Source organism: Melozone crissalis, unplaced genomic scaffold (assembly GCF_028551555.1).
Source record: "Melozone crissalis strain CALT ecotype California unplaced genomic scaffold, PUWL_Pcris_2 ptg000045l_1, whole genome shotgun sequence".
NCBI lineage: Eukaryota > Metazoa > Chordata > Aves > Passeriformes > Passerellidae > Melozone > Melozone crissalis.
This window is the reverse complement of record NW_026535823.1, coordinates 4,253,704-4,279,547: the sequence shown is the minus strand read 5'-3', so window position 1 is coordinate 4,279,547 and position 25,844 is coordinate 4,253,704. Positions and strand designations below refer to the sequence as shown.

General features: G+C 54.3%; 1 protein-coding gene across 2 annotated transcripts in view; it reads right to left on the bottom strand.

Annotated features, from left to right (window-relative positions):
• The window catches only part of LMX1A (LIM homeobox transcription factor 1 alpha), a 43,595-nt gene extending 18,343 nt beyond the window's left edge, over positions 1-25,252 (bottom strand). The window contains exons 1-2 of one of the 2 annotated variants that reach the window (XM_054285880.1): positions 25,173-25,252; positions 24,414-24,596 (exon numbers count right to left, since the gene is read on the bottom strand). In XM_054285880.1, the coding sequence (XP_054141855.1) occupies positions 24,414-24,596; positions 25,173-25,252 (263 nt within the window). Of the gene's footprint in view, positions 1-24,413; positions 24,601-25,172 lie in introns of both variants that reach the window. The other variant, XM_054285879.1, reaches the window with a different exon arrangement.
• Between the last annotated feature and the right edge of the window lie 592 nt (positions 25,253-25,844).

Below are 25,844 nucleotides of genomic sequence, written 5' to 3'. Positions count from 1 at the left end.
ACAGGTCCCAGCGCTGCCAAGGCAGCAGGATGAGCTTTTGATGAATTAGACGGCAAAAGCAAACATGCTTTCTCTAGGAAACAGGTTCCTGCCACTCGTCTGCTCAGGGTTATCGCAGCATCAGGGGCGGCAGCCCTTCCCAGCAGCCTCCCTCGGCCGTGGAGGCAGGATATTACTTTGTTGCTTATTCATTTTATTGCTTCTCCTTTCTAAATATTTGCTTGGCAGGGGAAGGATTCCCTTCACACCGTATCTGTTCTTACAGGTCAATTGAATTTCTGGCACTCTCAATCCCTCTCTCCCTCCAATTGCATTTGCAAAACAAATATTGGTTGTAACAATTAGCTGCGAACCCCTCGCAGAAGATATCCCAAAGCCTTCAGGAGAAGGCTCTCCCACAGCCACGGGGATGGGAACCCACTGCCAGAGTGGCAATGCCACAAATTCCACCCCCAGCAGCCAGAAATGGGTCCAGGTAGGAGGTTAGACCTGGCCAACTGATAGGTTGTTGCCAAATCACATCCTTTAAATGAAAAAAAAATTAAAAATAAAGATTTTCCCTCAAAATGTCCTGTGGAAACCCAGGGCACACAGGGAATATTTCTCTGCATGCTCTGGGGTGCCCTGACCCCCATGGAAGCACTGACTTTGACCCTCATTCATGGAGAAAGTTTCCTAGTCTAGAATTCTAGTTTTCCTAGAATCCACAAAAGTGTGAAATAGATTATAGAGAGCAGTGTAGGTGCATCACATGGTGAGAAATTCAGGGTTTGGGGTTTTTAGTATGTTGTGGATGGAAGCAGATGGAGGGCACAGGGTGTTGTCCTGGGTTTCTTCTTTATGCTTCTTCTCCATGGGTTTGGGTGGCATTTTGTAATTGGGCAGAAAAGTCCCCATTGTGGGCTCTGTGGGATCACTTGTTGGGTTAAAAGAGAAAATAATCCAGGTGTCAGTTCTTAATGGGATAGTTTAGTCTTAAAAGACCTTGTAACAAGAGACTGTTGGCCATTTTGTGCCTTCTAATGAAAAGCTGCCCAACTCACAGTAGTGAGACTCTTTTACTGGTAGGAAATAATAAACACCTGAGTCAAAAATGAATTACTGCCTCAAGTGCCTTCAATCCAGACCCAGAAAAACCAATGACTGGAACCCCCACAACATCTTTAGGGTTTGCCCACGCAGAGCTGAGCTTTTCTAAGCTGCCCCACCAAAGGCAACAGGCACATCCAACCCAAGCTACCTCATCACATTTCACCACCCTGATTTCACTGCTCTGGGTTTTATCTGAGACTTCCTTCAAAGGTTTTGTGAAAATCTACAACTGCCACGGGGAGGAAGGAAAAACAGCCTTAAAACCTTGCTGGGTTTTGCCCGGACAAAGCCTAAACAAATGTGAAGAGAACAAAGGAGATGACCAGATTGCACAGCCACGGCAAGGATCCTTCACCCTCGCATTTGCTTTCGGTGAGTCCCACCTTCTGCCAGCTGCCACGGGGACAGGGATGGCAATGCCAGCCCCGGTGCCACCCCAGCAGGAGCTGTGACACAGCCCCAAGCCCCCAGCCCACCGGTGGCCACTTGCAAAGCGTTCAGAGCACACTGTTAAATGTGTCCTGCCTGTGTCAAAAGTCACAGCCCGAGGCAAAGGCGCAGGGGGTGATGGATGAGCTGACGGATGGGCCGTGGAGGTGGGACACGGTGCAGGAGACACTCTGGGCACACCCAGCCACTGGTCCATCCCAGTGAGGATTGCCAGGCTGCCAGGGATGCCCAGCTTTGGAAAATCCTCTTTCCCCACATGCCACCCTCAAAACAATGCTGCAAATCCCAGAAAGCAGGGAAAGCTCACATTCCCCTCCACATCCCCTGCAGCCCAGGGCAGGCAGATTGCCCAGCCAGCCCTGGAGTGCAGGACTAACCCAGCATCAGGGAGAAATGCTTTTTGCCCCAAAACAGGGATACGTTTTTCTCCACATTTCTCTGAATCACAGCTGGGTGAGTTTCCCACTGAAGCTCTGGGGTAAAATCAGACAAGAAGACAGAGCAGGGCCCCCCATACCAGGCCAGGGTACCCACGGGGGGTCAGGTCACCCCAGCAGGCTGGGCTGGGGATGTGTAAGATGCTGACGCACAAATATGAGCCAGTCCCATCTATGACAGCATGCACACATCCAGCACCCCGGGGTGGAGGGTGGGAAGCAGATGCCTGCTTAGAGAAAGGAGGGACCAGCCACAAACCACTCATGCTCCTCTGCAGCTTGGACAAGCATGAGGCTGCTTGGCTCTGTGTTTTGGGGCCAGGCCCATCTCTCTGGTTTGAGCCCAACGTCTCATCGAGTCAGCCTGCCCAGAGCTGGTTCTGCCACCAGGCTGCTTCATCCCAACATGACGCCAATGTTCCCCTTTGTGGCTACAAGGAACTCAGGGCCAGAGAGAGGAAGCAGCCCCCAGTGCTGTCACCTCCCAGCATTTCACCTGAAATGGGTGACAGAGGGTGGTGGAGCTCTGTGCCCCCATCTTTCCACTTTTCCCCTGATACCACCTCCCATTTTAAACTGATCTCCATGGCTTGCACCAGGAATGGGAGCTCTCAGGCTGGCCAAGCCCCTCCAGCTTGGAAACGACAACACAGAGGCAAAAATCTTGCTATTTACCCTCAATCCACGCCAAATGACACGATGGGCAAACCAAGGTCAGGAGCAGTAATTTGTTTTGCCAGCCTGTCTCCTGGAGCAGAGGCAGCCTGAATCCCCCTCCCTCGCACCAAGCAACACGTGTGCCCCGTTCCCTGCTGGTGGCATCCCTCAGAGGACGTCACCATGGCACCTCCCAGCCCTGCTGAACCCTCTAAAGGTCAGCACCAAAGGCATGTCCACCACATATGGTTATCAGTTCTCCGTGGGTCCATCCATCCCTCCCTCCACTACAGCTGGGTGAACAATTCACAGCGCATAAATTTATCCAGCAGATCCCAGCCCACGTGCTGTTTGCTAACAGTCTGTAGAGAGGCTGTATTTTATCCCTTTGGGTTTCTTGGCCAGCACTCAAGCTCCTGACCCTGATTTATTCGCAATCGGTCAAGAGCCGCATTTCATCTCCGCAGGCCACGTCTGCACGGAGCTATTCCGAGCACGTGGCTCCGTGTCCCGCAGCAGGGCCAGGGGGACACCTCGCCACAGGGCAGCCCCAGCTCCCTGCAGCACCTCCAGCAGGCAACCACGGGGTTTTGGGTTCCAAAATGGGCTCTGAGGGGGCAAACCTGGGGCCGGGACAAACCGCGGCTCCCGTGCGCACGAAGGCGGTGAGAGCTCCAGATGCCGGCTGGGCTGGCTCCCTGCCTGTCCCCATCCCATCTCCCCATCTCCTGGCCTACCTCTCTGCCTATTTATAGCCACGGGAGACCTTTGCACAGTGCCCCAGCAGCCAGAGGGGTGAGTGAATGGGCGGGATGGCAAATGCCAGCCTTCGACTTTCCAAAATCCTTTTCCCCTTCTGCCTCCCAAGGGAGCTGTCATGGAGAGCCAGTCATGGCCCTGCCTTTGGGACAAAGCCTTGGGAGCAGCTAGGAAGCGTCTTTCAGCGCTGCACCCATCACCAGCACGGCCCTGGTGGGTTTATAAAGCACCCTGGGCTGGGTCTTTGCTAGGGGAGCAATGTCACTCACACACGTGAAACCAACCCAAAAGGTGCTGGGAGAGGCACAGAGGAATCAGGGAATTCAGGGAAGGCACAGAGGAATCGGGGACTCAGGAAAAAACAGTGAAGCATCAGGGTTATACTGTGAAGGATCAGGGGTAGCATCAGCCCTATCTGACATCTTCATTGGCAACTGCAATTAGGGACTAATTACCATGTTAATAACATTCGTAGAAGATAATAAACTGGAGAGGATGGAAGGGAGCAAAGCAATCTGAAGGGGACCCTGGAGAGATTAAAAAAAAAATAATAACAAAGGAAATTCGGCCTGGAAAAATGCAGCTTCTGCAGTTGAGGGAAAAAACATCCGGAGCAGATGCTGCAGGAGGAGGAGGAGGAGGAGGAAGGCGGGAGCAGGGAAGCAGAAAGAGGCTCGGTGTGGGAGCACAAGGGGAGGCAGCCCTTGGCTGCATGGCTTCACCAGGCAGTGGGAGAAGGAGCAGCAGCCCATGGTGGTACAGCATCCTGCTGGGCTTTTCTTGTAGGAAAAAATAATAAAATAATAAAATAATAAAATAACGTCCTGAGTAGAACCACTGAATGAAACCTGGCTTCAAACCTGGAGCTGTTTCCCCTCTCACACACTGCTCAGACACCTCCCCTCCTGGCCCCCAGGTGGACTGGGCACACATGGCAAGGGGAGAGGTGGCAGAGCTGTCACCTTCCCCCAGGTGGGCAAGGCAGGGGGACAGCAGTCAGTGCTGCAAAAGGAGAGCCCCCACACCCCAGCTGGACATGGGAGCAATTCCTCTCCTCCTCCTCTGCAGAGCTCCAGCTCTCAGTGCTCAGTCTCTCCTGGCCAGCAGGATGTGCCACATACCCCACTGTGTTCCCTGTGAGGCTGAAGGTCCCCTTGTCCCCTCTGTCCCCAAATTCCCCAAATCTGCCTGTGACATCTGGCCATGACTGATGGGACACATGGTGCACCCTGAGGGTGGCACACCTCGGTGATTCCAGTCCTGGCTACATTAATAGTGAAATGGATGGAACTGTTTTCTTGTTAGAAAACCCTGTAATTACTCAGATGACCGGAATGAGGTAAGCAGAGTGCTTTTCTTCCAGGGATCCTCACGGACCTGCTCCTCCTGGCGCAAACCACGTGGGAGCAAAACCAGGGACAACGCAAACACTCACAGTTGGGAGGGTGGAGGGGATGGAGGGTGGCAGCCTCTCTCACACTGCTCTGGCTGTCCCAGGACACACAAAGAACATTTCATGAAGTATTCCTCCAGCAAGTCTCCATCTCTCCATTCCCATGGCACGAGGGACTTTGCCCATCCCAGAGATGCAGAGATGCAGGAAAGGGCTGGGCCCATTAAAAACCCCCTTCATCCTGAGACACAACTGCTCCTCTGCCTCTCAGCTGGAGCCTACAGCACCAAAATGCTCAGCTGGGCATCCCTGGGAGTGCCTGATAATGCAGGCAGACCAACCAGGACCTGGGTCACTGTCACTGGTGACAAGGAAGGTGACACCAGTCATGTCACTGTGTCCCCTCCAAGCAGCTGCTGTCACCCTGGGCGTCTGAACCCTCCAGCCCTCCCCTGCAGCATTTGGAGGGTGTAAAAGCACAACCAGCTCAAGGAAAAGCCCAAATTCTAACCCAGCAGGAGCAGTGCTTCAGCATGCAGGGACTCTGCGCTGTGCAGGGAAGGGGCAGGAGTTTCACTGCTCCTTCAGAGGGGAACTGAAGTGGTTCCTGATGCTTGGAGGCAGGCAGGGAGGAGGGGAGAAGCTTTTCCATGATTTGTGGGCTGCTCTCAGGCTGTCCCTGCTGCCAGGTCTTGGGCAATTTGATGACTTTTGTTGCAAACTGGAAGAACAGGAGGCATATGTGAAGGAGGAAACTTGCATTCCTCTCGCCTAAGAAATCCCTTCTCACTTTCCCCCAAATCACACATACACCCAATCCCAGCCTCTCTGGGCTGGCTTGGACACCAGCTCCCCTCCCACACCCAGATGACCTACTCATCCAGAAATGGCCAGGGCCTGAGGCTGGGGCGTTATCCTGCTCTCCTTCCCTTCCCTTCCCATGTGCTGCCTGCACAGCCCTGCTGACAGCCAGGGGAACCCTTCACCTTCCACTGCTGAGCCAAGCCACGGAAAACACCACAAAAAGCCAGCCCCTCCCAGCAGCATCAGTGCAAAGGGAACCCCAAGCCCCCAGAATTCACCCCACCCCTCCAAAGCTGCATGCCAAGCACCTCCACACCTCCTCCTCCTCCACAGATGTCTCCAGCGGCTTGCAAACATGGATGTTGTATTTCTCTGTCCCTGTTCCCAGAATAAAATCCACACCTGGCACTCTCTGCCTCCAGGAATGGTGATCCCCAAGCCAGGCAGGGGTGGGATGATCTTAAAGGTCTCTTCCAACATAGAAATTCTGTGATTCTGTGACTCACTGGGTGGCGGGACACAGTGATGGACGTGGCACACCAGGCCACCCTGCCTTGATTCTACAGCACCTCCCCAACCCAGGTGACTCCTCTGTGCCCTGTGGGATGCAGAGGTGGGGAAGGACCCACACCAAGCTGAGCCACAGGGGTGGCATCACCACTTGAGGCCACAAAGGAAAAGGGAGCCTCAGTCACTGTGAAAACCTTGGGGAAGGAGGAAAATCACCTGAGCAGGGACAAAATCAAAGCCACACTGAGCCCTCAGGTAGGGAACCAACTGCTGACAGACCCTCCTTGCTGATTTCCACTGATAACACTGATAACTAACACTGATTTCCACAGAGTGTGACCTCTGAAGCCTAAAGGACACCTTGGTGGGCTGCTCCTGGGGTGGCAACGTCAAGAGCGCCAGCATGGAAACCAAACCACCTCCAAACCACCACCAAACCACCACCAAACCACCACCAAACCACCTCCAAACCACCTCCCAGCCACCACCTGAGAGGAAGAAAGGGAGGAACTGCTTTCCAAAAAAGCATCACAAGGGAGTTCCCACCTCTAACTCGGTATCTATGCTTTGGAGGCTGATTTAAACCTGCCCACAAAAGAAAACCCAGTCCCCAGGGCCATCCCTGCCATCCTGGGGAGCTCCTCAGTGGTGAAAAGGTGAAGCTGGGACCCCACAGGAGAGCTGTGGGGGAGAGCTGGGTTAAGCAAGACCCTGCAATCTGGCCACGGGGCGTTTGCCTCTGCAATCTTGGCTTTGCAACGAGTTCCCAGGTCCATTTAACACAGCAAGACAGAAAATTGGACACCAAAGCCTGCTGAGTGCAGGCAGGGCCACCCTGCTCCAGGCCCATCTTGCTGGGGCCTCCTGAATTTCCTTTCCCCTCCCTTTTAAATGAAGAATAAAGACAAAGCCCAAGCTCAGACCCAGATCAAACACAACCTCACAAGGAAGAGCAGCAGGAGAAGTGGAGCACAGCCCTCTCACACAGAGTTTTCCATTCCCGCCTCCACGCCCAGCTGAACACGGCGCTTCCCGGCTGGGGTGGGACTCTTCTGGGTAAGAGCAGAAAAAGCTCCGGGGTGGATCCCACCATTCCCTGTTCCAGGAAGGCCAGAAGCCCTTTGAACTCTGTCCTTCTGCTGGAGAGAGTGAAGTGCAGCACCACACACCCCAGTGCTGGTTTAGTGCTGGTTTAGACTCACACCTTCCCCAGTGCTGAGCGCTGGCATCCTGAAAACTCCACCGACCTCTCAGTGTGCCAGCCAATTCCACAGCTGATGGACCAAATATCAGCCACTGGATTTGCTCTTTCAAGCCCCAGTGCCTTGCCCCAGGCAGCCAGCAAGGCTATTATTAGGGCTGGAGGCTGCCTGGTCTCTGTCTGCCTTCCCTGCAAGCTCTGCCCCACGGAAGGATGTGCAATTCCCACCACAGTGCCCTCATTGCATAGATATTGGATTTGGGAAATACTTGGGTTTGGTTTTTTTTTTCTTTTTTTGCTACAGGCCAAACAGCTCCTTCCCCACACCTGCCCTTTCAAATGAGAGCCGTTTAACACTGTTTGCAGAGCTAAAAAAATGCCCCAAACCATCGGCATCCCTAAAGCTGGCCCGGCCCCATCCCTCCGGTGGGGAAGAGCAAAGCAGAGGAGGGGGCAAGGAAATGAAAGGCTTTGCTGGAGGGGAGAGGCAGCAAACAGTCCCATGTGCCAGCAGCTCCCTGTGAAACAGCTCAGCAGCCCCATCCCCGAGCTGGGGAGCCAGCAAGGAGGGGCTGGGGCCCCCCAGATACCTGCAAACATCTCCAGGACAGCAGAAGAGGAGAGATGCAGTATACACCAAATAGGCTCCCTTGCTCTAACAGTTAAATATCTTTGTGGAGCATCCCCCCGAGCTGGGCTGAGCTCAGCAGAGGCACAGGATCCCCCAAGACACTCTCACAAAAAGCTGCAAGGCACCCCAGTGCTGCTGCAATGGTGCTGACAGCCTCAGGCATCCTCGGCCCAGCACCATCCAGGGCTGCTCCTGCAGGAACCCCTGTGGCTTTACAACACACCCCGTTTTTCTCCCCAGTGTCACACGTGAAACAAACCCTCGGATAATCCCATTTTCCAGGTTGTAAACTCCCTCCTCAGTGGCTGAGGACACGTGGGGGCCTCCCCTCTCTGCTCTGATGAGCTCAAGGCCCTCGGTGGGGAACCGTGCCTGGTTTCTGCAAACTATGATCTAACCCAATTCCCTCCATCCCATTACTTCAGCATTTACAACACACAGCCTCCCCTGAAAATGGTTTCTGGTAAATTCTTTGAAAGCTCTTCTGGTCCTCACATCATGGTCAGGGTCAGCCAGGCATTAATGGCAAAGCATTTTCGTGCCAGGTAACTCCTTCCCCTGAAAGAGACTTTGCTTATGCTTTTTAAATTCAGGAAGCAATTAATAGTTGCCACAAAAGCAGCCAGTGCTTGTCTTGGGTGAGGGCCATAAAGGCCTGACTTGCCCTGGGGGGTTCTGATGCCTCCATCTCAGCAGGCACCTTCCAGGAGCGTGGTGGTTGCAGAGGTAAACCCTTAATGGCGGTGGACACCTGATGCTGGGAAATCATCTCCATGAAGAAATGAAGAAGAAAGAAAGAAACCTGATGGGAAATCTTCATGGGAAATCTTCACGAAGAAATGAAGAAGAAAGAAAGAAACCTGATGGGAAATCTTCATGGGAAATCTTCATGCTCCCTCTAAGCTGAAGGGCTGAGCCAGCTCAGGGGATCATTTCAGGGAACAGCATCAAAGACAAACAAACACGAGACCCCAGCATCTTCTGGCTTCTTCCTCTCTAGGCAAGGACTTCATTCAACTCCCTCACTTTGAGACTTGCAGCTCCAAAAGCCAAAAGGTCACAGGAAATGCTGTGGATGAAGCCAGGATTCCAGCAGAATCCATGGATCTGATAGCAAGGGGGAAAACTTTGGTCCCTGGAGCTCAGCATCCTCCGCTCACACCAAAATCCCAGTTCCTGGAGTCCAACAAAGTCTATTCACACCAAAAAAACCTGCTCCCCAGAGCACGGCATTCTCTGATCACACTGAAAACCCAGCATCCCTGGAGCCCAGCATCATCCACTTACACCAAAACTCTGCTCCCAGATCCCAGCAAGCTCCATTTACATACAGAAAACCCCCAAACCCTGCTCCCCAGAGCCCAACACATTCCACTGACACCAAAATAACATCCCTTGAGCTCAGCATCCTCCACTCACACTGAACAACTGCAACACCTGGAAAGCAGAGGCAGAGACATGCACACCACAGTGCTTTCTCCCTCCTGAGCACACAGATGTCTCTCAGGGACAGGAGATCCACTCCCTGCCTGGAGACCCCCAGGTTTTAGAAGCCATCCGTTTCCATGCTGGCCCCCTCAGAGCCATCAGAAAACAATGATTTCCAGGCTCACCCCTCTGCACTAGACTTCAACCAGCTGCAGACAGGCCCATGCATATCCTCTTCCTAATCCTTCATGCTCAATCCCTAGACAGTCCCTGGCTTTTATTATTTTCTGGCAGGAGAGAGCACCACGTTAACCCCCGTGTGCAGGCTGCAGCCTGAGCATCTCTCAGCACATCCCAGCCTGGGTCCAAAGCATAAATGAAACGTTTGTGTAGCAAGAGAATTGGTGAGGACCAATTGCCCATTAATATTTGAAACATTTAATTCTTATTTAACAGCCTGTCCTAACAGTAATTCTTTGATATGGGAATGATGGGCCTCAAACATTTATATTTATATATGTATTTGTATTTATAATTTTATATTCATATAATTATATTGTGTTATATTGTGTTATATTGTATTATATTATATTATATTATATTATATTATATTATATTATATTATATTATATTTTAATAGACCATGGGAGGCTCTTCCCATTGGGATTTATGTGCTTTTCCTGTGAGGGGTTGAAAGCCATGGGACAGGGCAGGCAGGAGCATCACTGATTATTCATCACTACACAGACCCTGCACTCCTCACCTCTGCCAGACCCTTCTCTGCTCAGCAGTTCCCTCAGCTGCAGGAATATAAGATAAATTCCTTACTGGGACATGTTTTAAGGCAAGGAGAAGGAGGGAACATTGTCTGTAAGTGCCCTGGAAGGTTCTGTCCTTGGCATGGTGCTGCAGAACTCTCAGGGAACAGAGCTGCACCTGGCCAAGCTCTGGCTGAGGATTTGCAGCTGTGGGACAGCATGTTGGGGGCACACGAGTTATAAGCAGGGTTTGTATCCCAGGATCACATCCTGAGATGTGGGCTGCAGCCTCTCCATGCGGGAGAAAGCATCCTCAGCCGCCAAGGTGCTGCAGGCTTTGCCCCAGAAGAGAGCAGAGGCACAGAACCCAGCAAGGGCTGCAGCCTCACCAGATGAGAGGGGAAAACAGCCTCCATATCCAAGCCTGAGCTCCTGAGGGCACAGAGGCTTTGCCCCAGGAGGGAGCTGAGCCCAGGAGAGGCACAGAAGGCAGGAGCTGCCCCTGTGGCCCCAAGCTCAGCCCTGACCTTGAGGCGCCGCCGCCAGCATCGTATGACCCGTTACAAAACACAGCGGGCTCTGCCCGGGGGTCACACACTGCAGGACAAATTTAACAGCCCACAGCCTTCCCAATCCCACTGAGGAATTCCTGGCAGGGGCTCAGCAATCGCCCACTGCTGTAAGTGGCCAAGTGCCACCGCGTTGGTTGGGCTCCAGACACATGAGGGGACATTGCTCCTCACTCCTGCAGGGAAAGATGCTCCAGCTGATGGAGGACACCAGGCAGGATGATGAAAACCCCAGGAGCACGTGGGCCTTGAACCAGGGAGCAATGGGAATGTGGAGAGGATGTTGCTCCTAAATCCTTTCACTTGTTCCAGAAAGGTATTTAAGGGCTGCAATTAAAAAATTTGCATTGAAGCCAGCCTGACTGTGCAGCTCTCCCCATGAAGTCATCCTTGAGGTGAATGATCAGAGGATCCTCACTCAGAAGAACAAGCAGATGGAATGAAAGCACCCTCAAAGGATGCCCAGTCCAACACCAGGGGACTTCCTGGCCCAGCCATGAGGAGGAGAGGCTCCACAGGAGAATCTGTCCCTGCTGCCACCCTCCCAGCCACAGAGAGCTGGTTTTGGAGGTGGAGCACATGGATGCTGCTCCAAAGGAAGGTGCAGGCCAGCAGGGTCTGATCAGGGTCTATCTGAGAGCAGATCTGGTCACAGCTCAGCAGCAAGCCAGACCCTGCCACTCCCTCCTCCTCCTCCTCCTCCTGCTCTCCCATGGCCTGCCCTGGCCCCGCAGTGCTGGAGCAGCCAGAGGCAGCGCTGCCGATGCTGCTGCAGGGCCCCCGGCCAGCCCCGGCTGGAACCTCGGCATAAAAACATCAGCTCAGCAACACAGCAACGGGAAAAACACTCAGGCAGCCACGTGTGAGCGAGCACATGGGTGTCAGAACTCAGCGCATCCCTCCGGGTGTCCAGAGTTGCCAAGGACCCCACCAGGGGGCTCAGAGACCCTGGCATGCTGCCCAGAGCACCTGGAGGTCTGATTTTGACCCTTGGAGCAAGTTACCAGCTTTGTATGAGGACCTGAAAGTCACACAGGTTTGAATGGTGTAATAACAAAATGATCACAGGGTGAAAATGTAGATTTTAGGATTTTTGGAATGGGGGTTATGGGGACAAGATGGAGGAATCTGGGTGTGTCCAGCCTTTCTTCTTCTTCTTCTTGTTCTCCATTTTCTGCTGTGATGTTGGCACTTTGGGATTGGTTTAGACTGGAAGTGCACTGTCTAACATAGGTGATAGGTATTGGGAATTTAGTGTAAATATGTTATACATAGTTTGTAGTATAAAAGGACAACACAGAGTGCCTGTGGCTGCCCTGCTGAGCGGATCTCAGCTGGGCAGAGAGAAAATTTTATAGATAAGAATTAATAAACAACCTCAAGACCCAACAGTGAAGAGCCCAGACTTGTTCTTCAGCTGCTTGGGCTGAAGCAGAGACATCCTGCACCTCTCAGGGCAGCAAATATCAATGGGGACTCCTGAAACAGGGGAGCTCCCACCCGAGCACTGAGGTTTGCAGCAATGAGCAATGTGGACTCGGATCCCACTGGAAGAGGGATCCTGGGTTTGGTGTTTCCTTCCAGCCCTCAGGAACACAAAACCAGGAGCTGCTGCTCCTATCTGAGTGTGGCCTCAGCCCCACAGGCAGTGCCCAGCCCTGTGCTGGCCAGGTGAGGATGCTCAGGGTGTCCCAGCAGCTGATGAGGAGAAAAGCCCAGCCCAGGTTGGAAGCACCAGCGTGGAGGCAACGCAGCAAAGATGAGATGACAGAAAATGTCATTGGGCCAGTGGCTATTTTTATCTGCAAGGACCAACACTTAATACTCTCCTATCTCCCACAAAATGTCACTTGAGCTCCAGCAGAAAGTTTACACCACTTGCAGACAAGGGCTGAAACCTGAGCACGTAATCCCTGCTCCAGTCAAAAGTTTTAGTGGGATTCGCAGCGTCTGGATGGGGGAAGCTGAGAAAAAAAAAAACAACAAAAAACCCTTCCCCTGAGAAATGGTGGCTGTGGCGGCACAGAGACAGGACAGGCAGGTCCCCTCCTGGCACCACGTATTCCCCTGCCATATCTGCAGGGCACAAAGGGTTTTGTGAGCTGCCCTGTGGCCTCCTCACCAGCCCAACCAGAATTTCAGTGCCCTAAAAGGGTCGTCAGCAGAAGGGGGAACAGGGGAAGCAAGGCATTCACCACCCCACTCCCTGAACACCCCAATCACATGGGAGATGAAGGGCTGGGAGCAGTGGGGTGGGTCAGGCAGAGCCCACAGCGGGGTTTGCAGAGGGTCCTCACCAGGATATCACCCTTCTGGGCAATTCCCCACTCTGCAGCAAGCATCTCTAATCACTCCAAACACTCCCCCCTCTCCTCCTTCTCTCTCACCCCAAAGGCCAAACCCTGCCGTGCCTGGGGTGGAGGGGAAGGAGCCTTCCCCCACTTAATAAAGCCAAGGTAGAGCAATGCTGTTATTAACAGCAGCCTGCCCACGGCAGGAATATTGCAGCAGCAATCCCAGGGGAGCAACCAGGCACTGCCCTGACAGCAGAGGCAATAAGGCAGCCCCAGCACTGCCCTGTGATATTGCAAACACCAGGGAGTCCTCCCAGATCCCCCCTTGCATCACAAGCAGGGCTTAGTGATTAGGGAAGAATGGATACCTGGATACATGGAACAGCTGGGATTTGGGACAGCACCCTCCAGAGGGCTCTTCCAAGAGGGGCGAAAGAACAGGGGTAAAAAGAGCTCCAGGCATGGCAAAACACGGTGCAGCACAGGGGTGCTCAGAAAATTAGGGTGCCATGCTAAGGGCTTCCGTGGAAACTCACAGGAGGAGGATTTTCCCAGGGATAAAAGGCACAAACTCATCTGTGTCTTGGAGCTGCCCCCAGGAGGTTTTTTTCACATCACTCTCTCTGTTTTTTAAATTAAAAAGAGTGGGAAAAGCATTCAGGATGGAGGTACAGGCAAGGAGAGGAGCCAGCAGAGGACAGGGCTGGGTGAGCCCCAGGAAATGCTGCAGGATGCTGAGGAAAGGATGATGGCTCTCCAGAGGGACACACAGCACCTTGGAGGAATCAAATAATAGACACTGACAAGGAAAACCCTCTCCACCAGCCCCAGAAATCTCCTCTTGCAGCAAGGAGTGGGGTAAGGAACCCTGGGGAATACACTGGAGAGGCAAAACGCGCATTCCTGAGATGGCCAAGGAGTGATTACATCCATCTCCCCTCCATCTCCAATTCCTAAGATCCATTTCTGGAGCATCACCAGCCAAGAAACTTTGGTTGGTTGGACGTGGTTGAAGCAAAAAACTCACGCAGAAAACCTTATAGCTGAAACTTAAACAGCCTCCACTAACATCTTGCATATTTTCAAGGACACTAAGGAAATTTCACATTTTTCCACCCCCCCCCCCGTATTTTAGACTTAAAAAAATGCCTCAAGGGAAAAAGTTATTTAGAACTACTTAGGAAATACAAAAGGATAAAAAAGCCTGTAATTATTTCTCTGCCAAGGGCTTGTCAGTTTGAAAATCCCCGCTCTTGAACCACTAATCCTCATGGAAAAAAATGCAGCTTCGGCAAGATGCGTCGTTGGTTGACTTTTGCTGCACTTTTCTGGCACAAGGGAACTGAAGGGAAAGGCAGAGATTTGGGTGTTGTTTCATCAGCACCTCTCACCCACAATGTGCCTGATACACGTCCTTGGCTGACGAAGGAGACCTGCAAAGCATCACCCCAAAATGAGCCTGAGAATGGTGCTCTGCAAGCATCAGGCTGGGGAGGGAAGGATCACGGCTGATGCTTGGAGACAGAAGTGCCAAAACAGGCAAAAATAAATCAGTTCAAGGTGGGGGTATACTTACTTTAAAAGCCAAGGATTCAGGGAGTTCCTGGGATGTTTTGTTATGTGGTTGGAAATAGCATAAAGACATTATTGGCAGGGAAAGTGCACTTCCTCTGGAGGATGGGGATGGGCCATCCCAGCAGAGCTGGGGTTTGGGGCTCTGCTTTAGCAGCCAGATCCATCACTTCACGTCCTCCTGCATCATTGCAGGGACCTGGCTGGCCATGGAGCAACAAAACGATGCCACAGAAATTGTTGGGATTTGGGGCTCTGCCTTAGCAGCCAGATCCATCACTTCACGTCCTCCTGCATCAGTGCCTCTGAACCTGGCTGGCCATGGAGCAACAAAACAATGCCACAGAACTCGCTGTGTCCCACATCCCAACCACCCTCCCCAGCCTGGAGCATCTCCCACAGGAGTTGGCTGAGCCACCCAGGTCCTGCTGCATGCCAGCACCTGCACCTCCTGGGTTTGGGGCTGCACAGGGCATCTGGCACAGCAGGAGCCAGAAAAACTTTGTCCATGTCATGGGCAGCTTCCCCACTGCCAAGGATAAACATCTCACACAGAGCTACACTCACCACACAGGGCCCTCCACCCACCCTCACGCATCTCTGGTGTCTTCTTTCACTCCTGTCTCCTAACCCATCTCCACAACAGCCTCTCCCATCAGCGTGGGGTTGACTGTCCTTGAGGTAATGCATGCAGGAAGCCTCTCCTCCTTCCCAGATCCAGAGCTGAAACAAGCTCAGACTCAAGAGCCTGACCTCCAAGGCTTTAAGCTCCATTAAACTTTTACACCAGTCCACTGAGGCTGCTCTCTCAGCCTCTCATGATGATGGGGGTGCAGAGGGAAGGAGCAGCACCCACCTGAGCAGGCAGCAAGAAGCTTCAGACAGTGATTTCCTAACCAAGCTCCCACACCCACAGCACCATTCAAAATTATCTGCTCAATATCACTCTTGTGAGCTGCGGGGCACAGGGGATGCCAGGATTTAAATCATCCAGGATTTCAGCTCCCTCCCCATCACCAACCCTGCTGGTCACCCCTCTGGCACAGGTGGGACTCCAGAAAAAGCCTGAGCCACCCCACCACTCCAGAGCCCACACACACCCAAGCCAAGAGGATGGTTGGGTTCAAGGACACCATTCAGGTGAGGAACATCTTGCTCTCCCTGCAGCCAAAACCTGGAGTTCTGCATTTCCATGGGGCAGTTCCAACCTTGGCTTGGCTGAATCCTGTGTGAGCCTCTCCCTCACCTTCAGCCCTTGCAGGAACCTACTGAAGATGGTCTGGGAGGGGAAAGGAGGCTGTCATCCTTGCAGGAACCTACAGAACATGGTGTGTAAGGGGAAAGAAGGCTGCCATCCTTGCAGGAACCTACAGAACATGGTGTGTAAGGGGAAAGGAGGCTGTCACCCCCTCCTCAGCACCCAGCACAGAATTGGGGTCCCACACACCTGACAGCAGAGCACAGCTGGCATTCCCTCCTGTCCTGCTGAATCTCCAAGAGCAGAAATGGAAAAAGTGCCCAGAAAAAGTGCCCCAGAAGCAGGCCGGAGGGCAGTTCCAACCCAAACTCAACGCAGCAATCATCAAGCAGGAGTTTTGGGGCTGCTCCTCAACAAACTCCCACCTCCACTAGCAGCGCCCATGAATTTATTCATCTCAATCACCACTGCAAACAAGTGACATTGCCCTCCTCCCATTTAGATAAATCACTGCAGGGGTTAATAACCCTCTTCATAGCTAAGATGCAGTTTTCCAGAATTAAAGGCTTAGCAGGGCCAGCGAATTCCAAGCAGAAATTTTGCCAACAAAAGCATCCCTGTGATTTTACAATGGCAGGGGTTGGAGGCAAGAAATGACAACACTGCCTCTTTCAAACAAAAAAAAAAAAGCTGCTGCAGCTGAAAACTGCCTTCAGGTCCCTTAACCTGTTTCTCTCTCCTTTCCAAGTTTTTCCAGCCAAAAGCTTCCCTGAGCATTCAGTAGCAAAGAGAAAATTCCCACCATCCTCTTCCTGCTCAGCCACTTTGGGCAATGCTATGCAGCGAAAAATCAACTTATAGCATGGCCCCACTGTCCCCAGGCAGGAAGGAAGGAGTCCTTGGACACACAGGCTCCAGGTCCATGCAAGGATCTCTGAAGCACAACATCAGAGGAGAGGATGCACCTCCCAAAGAGATCAATTGCATGCAAACAATGGATTCTCCAGGAATCGCCCTCGCCTCTTATGCTTTTAAGACCCCACTTTGCTCCCTTACAGGGCAGGGAACCTTGCCCAGAGGGATTTCAGGGGCTCCCCACCCCACTGGGACGGTGGCTGTCATTCCAGAGGAGCAGGGGAGGGGGATTGTGCACGGCAGGGGCGGGGGGCGATGGTCCCGTGAAAAGGGATTTGTTCCGCTGTCAAAGGAAAGAAACCCACGAGGGAAGGAGAGGGGTGGGGAGCAGAGAGAGACAATGTGGGGACAGCAGTGACACGGAGACAGCTCGGGAGGAGCAGCGCCCACAAAGCACAAGGGCTGGCAGAGGAAGCCTCCTCCAGCATCCTCGCTGGCCCCGAGGAAGAGCGGGATGTCATCCACAGCCACGGAGCCACAGCGACCCTCTGGCATTGCTGCCTGCTGGCGTACACAGGAGAGGGGCTCTCCTAATGGTCTGTGCCTTCTCCTGCCAGTCTGTACCTTAATCGTGCCAATCTATGCCTGGGAGGAGCTGCAACACAAGCTCAGGCTCACCTGTGGCCCAAGGTGGAAAACACAAAGGAGAGCGTGACATAAAAATCAGGCAGAGCTGGAGAGACACAGAGGACTCATAGACAGCGTTCAAACTCACCCAGTAAGATGCTGAAAGCACTTGTGATGATGAAAGAAGCATTTTAAAGCTAGATTTGTATTTCCAGCTCCGTTTCATGGGTGGCAGAACCAACTGTCAGTTCTTTCTCTTGTGTGCAACCATGGGCTATCATACCCAAACCAGGCACTAGTGCAGAAGACCTGACCCCAAAAAACAGGATCATGTTCATGGGCACTTGAAACGCTCTACTGAAAACAGCAGGACAAAATAAATTATTTGCACTGAACACAACATGAGTCCACCCCTGCACTCAGAAACTCACACATCACCCTCCTGAAAGCTCCAACATTTGTGGGAGAAACTCCCATTTTCAGCCAGCCAGCCTACAAAATGTGGAACACCAGAAGGATGCCTAACAAGCTTCTGTTAATAATACCCCAGAAAAATCCCAGATAAGCAAGAAGACAGAGCCACCAGACAGAAAACCCCCCAAATAAAGGGGACTGGGGTGCCATCAGCCCAACACTGTGCCCTGCACAGCCCCAGCACAGCACAGCTCAGCCTGCCCCACGCCTTTTGCAAAAGCTTTGGCATCTGGCTGTCCGTAAATATTTGAGGTGGGAAGCCGGGAATTACAGAACCCCTCTCCTGGGCAACCAAGGTTTGACCATCTTAAAAAAAAAAAAAAAAAAAGAAAAAAAAAACCTACAAAAACAAACAGCAAACCTCAAACAGAGCTGCAATGAGATGCCTGCTGGTTTCACAGAGACATGTAAGACAACACTGGTGCATCCTTTGCCCCTGAGGGCCAGCAACCCCAGGAGAAGATAACCACGGACCAGCTGGATTCTTTCTGCCAGGAAGCAGGATTCCAACCAGGATAAAAGTATTGAGGAACAAAACTAGGGTTTGCCACGACAGAGAGTGCTGCTAGCCCCCTTCTGAAATTTCAAATACACAGAAATTCACATTTCTCATGAAAACACATTTATGTTAAAAAAAAAAAAAATTAAGCTGGCTTCACCCCGGTATTTTTGCCTTGTAAAATCCAAGTATTTTCTCCCTGCTTTAAATATCTTCCTCACTCCTGCTACAGAGGAGGTGCTTGACTGAATTGCAGGTAAAGGCACAATCCTCCAGCCCAGGCCCCATCCCTGCTTCGTGTTTGCATCTGCAGAGGGCACGAGCCAGAGACAAGAGAGCACAAAGAGACAAAGAACATCTTGAGAAGAAAAATGCCAGGAGTAATTCTCATTCCCACCTCCCTCAGACACGGTCCAGCACCGAGTGCTGAGTACCCACCACAAGGTTCACCAGAAGTGGGGAACTGTGAATCCACATCCAAACTGCTGGGTTTGGATTTTCCCCCTCCCCAGCCAGGAGCAGAATCGAGGAGATCACCCCCAGACCCCAAATTCCCTTTTACTCCTGCTCCAAGGCAGAGGGGCCTTTGGGGTCCCCCTTGCCACACCCTGGGGTGAGCGTGCAGCATCAGAACCAGAAACTGCAGTGGGTTTGGGCACGCTGAGGCCACTCCATTGCTCCAGCAGGGTTGGGGACAGCCAGCAGAGATCAGTGTCCCCGCAGCAAACACGGCAAATCCTGCCCGCAGGCTGGGCACAGCTCACGCCCAGCACTGCCACCCGCTCCCCAATCTGCTGGCCCTGCCACAGCAGCAGGTTCAGAGCCTGCTGGAGGGCTCCCCCAGGAGCACAAACCCCAGTGGGGGCTCTCTGAAATTCCCATCTCAGCAGAGCCCTCCCTGCGCCCGGCGGCTGCAGCAGGTGAGGAGCCGGCGCGGCGAGGGCTGGCGAGCCGGGGCAGGAGAGGACCCCAGCTGTCTCTCCAGCTGGTGGGGACAAAATTCTCATCAAAACCAAACAAACCCCTCTTTCTTCCCCAGCCGATTTCTTTCTGATGCCTTTGTCAGGACTGCAAAAACCTGAAGCGATTCCCACAGCTTTAAGAGCCACATCAGGGGCTGAGCAGGGAGCACCAGCTCGTAGAGTGACGGGAAAAAATGTTTAAAAAAAATCATGGTATGTCCAAAATGAGATGGCAGAAACCATCGGGAGTCCCAAGGATGCTCAGGTTATGACTCTGATGGTACTAACCTGCAGTCTCCAGGATCCCACTGCCAATGGGGTGGCCCCAAAGCCACCCCGTCCCCACCACGGAGGGAGAGCTGACAAGTCTATCTGCCTAGCTCCAAATGTGCCAAACCTCACTCACTTCCAGGCCTTTCTATGAAACATTAATTGTAAGACAAGGCTAATTAAGGGCCGAGAGAAGGGGCAAGATGCCAAATCTCTCCTTTGCTCCCTCTGGAAAGGGGGAGCCCCATGAGTGAGAGGACAGGACTTGCTGGAGATGGAGGCAAGGCCTATTTTGCTTGCCTGGCATTTCCAGCACGGATCCTACAGTGGCCCCTGTAACATCCCTTGCGCTGCTTCCCTGCTTCCCTGCACAAAAAGTTGACTTAATAACAAAAACCAAAAGAGGCAGTGCTTGGTCCCAGCCCAGCAGTACCAACCATGGTGTCCTCGGTGGGGATTCAGCTGCCCCACAGCCATGCTCCTCCCAGCCCACAAGGAGTGAGCACTGTTCCTCCAGGAGTTCTGGGTGAGGACTGAGAGGTGTTTGCTGCAGGAGGTGAGGTGCTAGGTGGGGATGGAGAGCAGGCAAGAAGCATGGGAAGCACTAGAGGGAAGGATAGAGAGATGGGGAAAGAGAGACCACCAAGAGGGACATTGTGCTCTGCTACCTCGTCCAGGCCAGCCTGACTGCTCCCAGAGCCTGGCCAGCTGGAGAAACCCAAGTCAGCATCATCCTCTCCACAGGATGCCCTACAAGAAGGGAAATGAGCCTCCAGAGAACATGCTGGACTGCAGCTGGGCTGACCTGTGGCTCTCTGGAGGGACAGTTCACCATCAGCCACACAAAGCACAGAAATTCCCAATTCTCCAAGAGAGACAAGACAAGGTGAGAGACCACCAGGACAAACCCACCACACCACAGGAACTCTCCAGCTGGTGGGACCAGGCTGTGCTGAAGCCTCCAGCACTGCCTCCATTCGATCCATCTGGGATTATTCCCCTCACAGCCCTTCTGGGCTGGGGAAACAGCGCCAGGTAATTGCACAATTCCATGACCCACGTTCAGCAGGATAAACAACCACCATGCTCCAAACCTCTTCCCCTGCCTCCTCTGCCCCAGCAGCTGCCAGAGGAGCCTCCAGCAGGCCAGAGCAGGCTACCCCAAGCATGTAGATCCATCCACAGCCTGGCAGGACCATGCTGCTGAGGATCAGGCTCATCCCCACGCAAAGACGCCGGGTGTGAGTTGAAAACCCAACACCAGCAAGTTCCTTCGCACGCGTGGAAGGATTTTCATTTATTTCCCTTTGCAGCCGGACACAACTTCAGATTTCAACTTGCAGAGGAGGAGGCGGCAGCACCCACACAAGCCCCGTGACTCCGGGATTTAGGAGGCAGGCGAGGAGAGCCCCGCGTGGAAGCTGGCACCGGCACAGAGCCATCAAGCCGTGCGAAGACAGGGCGAGCATCACACAACTGCCTGCCTCGGCCGGGGAGAGCCCGGCACGGCGGCTCGGGGGCTGCAGCCGCCCCTGCACTGCCGGCGCCCACATGCCAGGCCTGCTCCGAGATGTGCTGGCCATCTGCTCCTGCCAGCCGGGGCTGGGGCCGGGGCTCTGCGCCGCGGCTGGGGACGTGCCAAGCCGTCCCGCCGTCGCCACGCTGCCCAGCTGCGCCCCCCGTCATGACCGCACCGCTGTCAGCGGCCCCCAGAACCTGCCACAGGGATCTGCCTGTGCCTCCAGGCCCTCCCTGCTTGGACAGTGCAAACCTACTGTGAAACACCACTACGCAAGAGGGGGCTCAACGCTTCCTTGTTCCCATGTAGATTTTAAAGCTCCAGAGCAGCCCTACTCTTCCCATCGCTCCCAGCACTCCTCCCTGTTTATGGATAGGTTTGGTGTTGCCCCCCGCAAATCTGCCACTGCAAAAACCCAGCCCCTGACCACCACTACAGGGGCCCCACAGCCGGGTCATGTCCCCAGCAGCCGGGGAGCCAGCCAGGGCGAAGACTGAACCTTGTCATAGTTGAGACTTATCAGGTTTGGACAAGCGCCGGGGGCTGCCGCGGGATTCGGGATGTTCTGTAACGAGTGTCCTCTGCCCCAAATAGACACCGTCCCAGGGGCACAGGCTTGAGCCGTCCCTCTCCAGGAGCCCTCCCCGTCAGTGCTGGGGAAACTGCTCCAAGAGTGACCCCCAGGTTCCCACACAGCATCACCATCCAAATCACCCCCGGGCCCTGAGCCGCGGCACCCCAAAGAGATGCCAAGACCTGACCTGGCACCCACGGCCTTTAATTCATCCCTTTCAAAGTCCTGTCCCAAGTTCTTCCTCTTTGTGAAAGACAAAGAAATGTAAAACATGTGTTTTAACAAATTCTCCTCGATTTCTAGAGTCCAGCAAATCAGATGCTCGCTCAAACCCGTCCGTAACACTTTCCATGGGTGTATTTATAACCGAAGGCATAGCTGCCGTCTCGTGCTCCCTCATTAACCCTCTGCGGCCTCGCCACAAACAGAGCTCAAACAGAGAGCGCAGAGACGTGCCGGAAAATTCTGCACCTACTCCTCCCTGGGAAAACACCCCAACGTTCACCATCTGGAAGAGAAATCCCTTCTTTCAATTTCAAAAAAAAAAAAATCAAACCCACAACCAAACACAACCACAGAACACCGACACCGTGACCGCGGCAGGTTGGATCCCGACCGCTTCCCTGACACCCCCAGCATTCCACACGCAGCTCTCCCACCCGGAGAGGCCTCCAGAGCCCGGCTACGCCGCTGCCACGGGGAGGATCCGCGGCTCTCCACGGCAAGGAGTGTCAGTCACTTGTGATAATTAACCAGCTCGAGATAATGAGCTCAGTCTGAGAGCAGCGGCTCTTGCTCCGCGCGCTTCGCTCGCAAATCCCTGCTATCGGCGCCGGCACCGCGGCCAAGGCAGGCACGGTGCTCCTGCACCCAGCAAAATGCTCACTCCAAAGGCAGGATGGGTGTTTGGGAAAAGAAAGAAGGATTTTTGGTAAATAAGGAGAGTTATATAAAGCTCTGCAGAGCCAAAAGGGAGCAGTTCTTTGGGACTCTGCTCTGCATCCTTACCATCACCAGGTAAGGAGTCACACCAGCGGCACAGCAGAGTCCTGCGGGGAGGATGAAAGGAGAAGAGACATAAACCTGCACCCCCGTGCTAAAATAATTAATATTAAATGCAAGGGGACAATTCAACTATGGCAAGAAGCAGGCAGGGGCAGGAGGGAAAGAGGCCAGCAGCAACTTAGGGTTAAAACCATCACACCTCGGGAAACTGCCCGTCGCAGAGCCTCAGCCTCTCGGCTCGGGCAAAAGTCACCAACCCAAACACAGCTGGGAAATAACCAGAAAAAATGGTGCTATCCCCGGGCCTCAGGAAAAATTTGTGACATTTTTTTCCCGCAATCATCCTCGTCCATCCCAGCAGTGAGAGAGATGGGCACAGCAAGAAGCCAACTGCGGCACCGATTTCTTTCGCGGCCAACAGACATCAGAGGAGGGTTTCAGGTTGGAGCCACTTCAAGAGCTCGCAAGCTGCAGTCAAGAGTAAAATCCACATGTGCTGCAAGCTGGAAAGGCATTTCTGGGTGACAGTCACCCCAATTTCCCCTTGATGGTTCCAACAAAAATACGGATAAAGCAGAAAACGAGGATTGAACCGTGGTGGAAATGTATGGGAGCCAGTAGCTAAATTTCTACAGACAAACAAGCAGCGCACCCAATATCAACAATTTTTTTTGCCTACAAAAACCCACCCCGTGGCATAGCTCTCTCCTTTCCACTCTCACAGCAGCTAATTCTTCCGCTCTTTCGTAAACATTTGAAAACAAGGTCACGCGCACAAATTCTGCTTTCAATTTGCCTTGTATCCATAGTGATTAAACTCAGACCGACAATACGGGATTTAAAGGATGAAAAAAACCATCCCAAAACACCCAAAAAATCCCAAAACCCCAACTTTAAGAAGGCCTGGAGCTGGGCTAGACCCCGGCACGCTCACCAACTCGGCGAAGGCCAGGGATGGGAGCATCAGTAATCACTGTTTTCTGCTACAAAAAAAGGAATTAAATTGCAGGGCTTGGACAACTGTGCTATCGCCATAGTGAGGGATGTGGCCCCCCACCTACACCCTCCTCAAGAAACAACCAGCCCAGAGGCAACAAAAATTTAACAGCTCCAAAAACTCGGCCGGGCAGCAGGGTCCGGAAAGGAGAGCAAGAGCGGGATGAGCGGGGAAAAACGAAAGCAGCTGCAGGGGAGGAAAGACTCAGCAGCCTTCTCCCCATTCCCACTGGAATGGTTTGTCTTTTCAAAAAGAAAAACGCATTTCTCGTTGTCCTTCCCCCTAACCCCACACTTCCAAATGGGAAAGCGTCAGGGTTGGGAGGCTTTAAAACCCAAATTTCTTCACCATCACAGACCCAGAAAAGCCCCTGCGTGACAGTCAACACTCCAAATCCAGCAGGGCCTTCCCTGGTTCCTGCCTCAGTTTCCCCACCAACCAGGGGGAGAGCAATAGCATTTCCCTGCCTGTGAGGATATTGGGATAATAACCTCGTCCAGGACCAGGTCAGGGAGGATACAACTTTCCTCCTGCCGATGCTCCACGGGAAAATAAAGCCAGGAGAAAATGCTTGGCCCCGTCCCCGCGCAGACCTGGGGCTACCGTGGGTCTCCCAGGCTCCCAACAAAACATCCTCAATTCCCAGAGCACACACAACCTGAGCACAACGAAACGCCTCCGAAAAGGGGAGAACCGGGGGGCAACGAGACCGCGGCAAGGGCTGACACCTCCGGGCAAACACGGGGCAGGGAAAGCGACCGGGAAAGCAGCACCGGGACACCAGTCCCCCCCCACCACAAGCCTTCGCAGGGCACGGGGGCTTTGTGGGCGCTGAGAGCAGGGCGAGGGGGGCTCCCCGAGGGGCAAGCCACACTCACTTCTCATAGTCCAGCTTGCAGTAGAGCTTCTTGTCGCGGTAGAAGCAGGTGGTCTGCAGGGGCTCCTTGCAGGACGCGCACTGGACGCACTGCTCGTGCCACAGGCTGTCGTTCAGGCGCAGCAAGAACCGGTCCAAAATAACTCGCTGGCACCCTTCGCACACCGACTTGGGGGTCGCGGCTCTGCCTGCGGGGAAGGAGCCGGGGGCTGGGGTGGGCGGAGGGAAAGGCGGCCGGGGAGGCGAGGGACGGACGGACGGACAGACGGAGGGTCCCGCGGGTGTCGCTTCCCCCGGGGGTCGCGGGGGGACGGGGGTGTGCGGGGAGCTGCTGCGGGACCCAGGAGGGACCCGCGCCTTAGGGCAGCTCCGGGGGGGACACCTCGCCCCCAATTTCGTTCCCCTTGCAAAGGCGGCAGCGGAGCCGCAGCTCAGAGAGAGGGCGACGGTTTGAAAGCGATATTAAAACGAAGATAAAATGAAAAAATGAATTATTTATTGCTCGATACGAAGGATAGCCCTTCGTTACAAGGGGGGTTTAGGGGGACACGCGATTTAATGCGACCGCGGAACGAAGCGGGGGCAGCGAAGGCGGGCGCCGGGGGCACACCCCGGGCGAAGGCAGCGGCGCCGGGCAGCACCGAGCCGGGCCGAGCCGTCGCCGGGCCTCCCGAACCCCCCGTGCCCATCCATCGCTCGGGCCCGCCCGGCTGCGCCCCGCCCTGTGGGGTCCCCAGGAGGGCAAGCGGGGCGCCCCGACTTACCCAGCAAGGAGGAGAAGGGGGTCGCGGGGTCCAGGGCGCTCTGCAAACTCTCCTCCATCTTCAGCCCGTCCAGCATGGTGGGGAGCCGGGCCGGGCGAAGGGTCGCGCCGCCCGCCTGCCAACACAGCCCGGACACACCGCGCTCAGCCCGGCCGGGGCTTCCCCGCCCGCTCCCGGCGCCGCGCTCTCTCCTCCCTCCTCCTTCCCTCCTTCCCTCCCTCCCTCCCAACGGGAGAACCCCTCGGGCCCCCCGTTCCGGCTGCGCAGCCGCTGCCCCGGCCGGGCTGGCTGCAGCCCCCCAGCCCCGACGTGGGGAGGCCGCGGGTCGGGAGGATGCGGGGCTGCCGTCGGCGGGGCTCGGCCGCTTACCTGGGGCGGCCCGGGCGGTGCCTCGCTGCCAGGAGCCGGCGGGAGAGGCGTCGGCAGCCGCGGCTCCTGGGGGGTCCTGCGGCGGCTCCGGCCTCCCCCGCTGTAGCGCTGCCCCCCGCGTCCCCGCCGCCGGCGCTGCCCGGGGTGCGCAGCGAGCCGCGGCTCCCTGGACAGCTCGGCAGAGGAGCGCACGGACCTGCGGAAAAGTGCCCGTCCGACTGCTGCCGAGGCACATTTCCTGGAGCTGATAGCTCCCTGCCCGACCCCCACCCCCTGCCCTCCCCTCTCCACCCCACTCG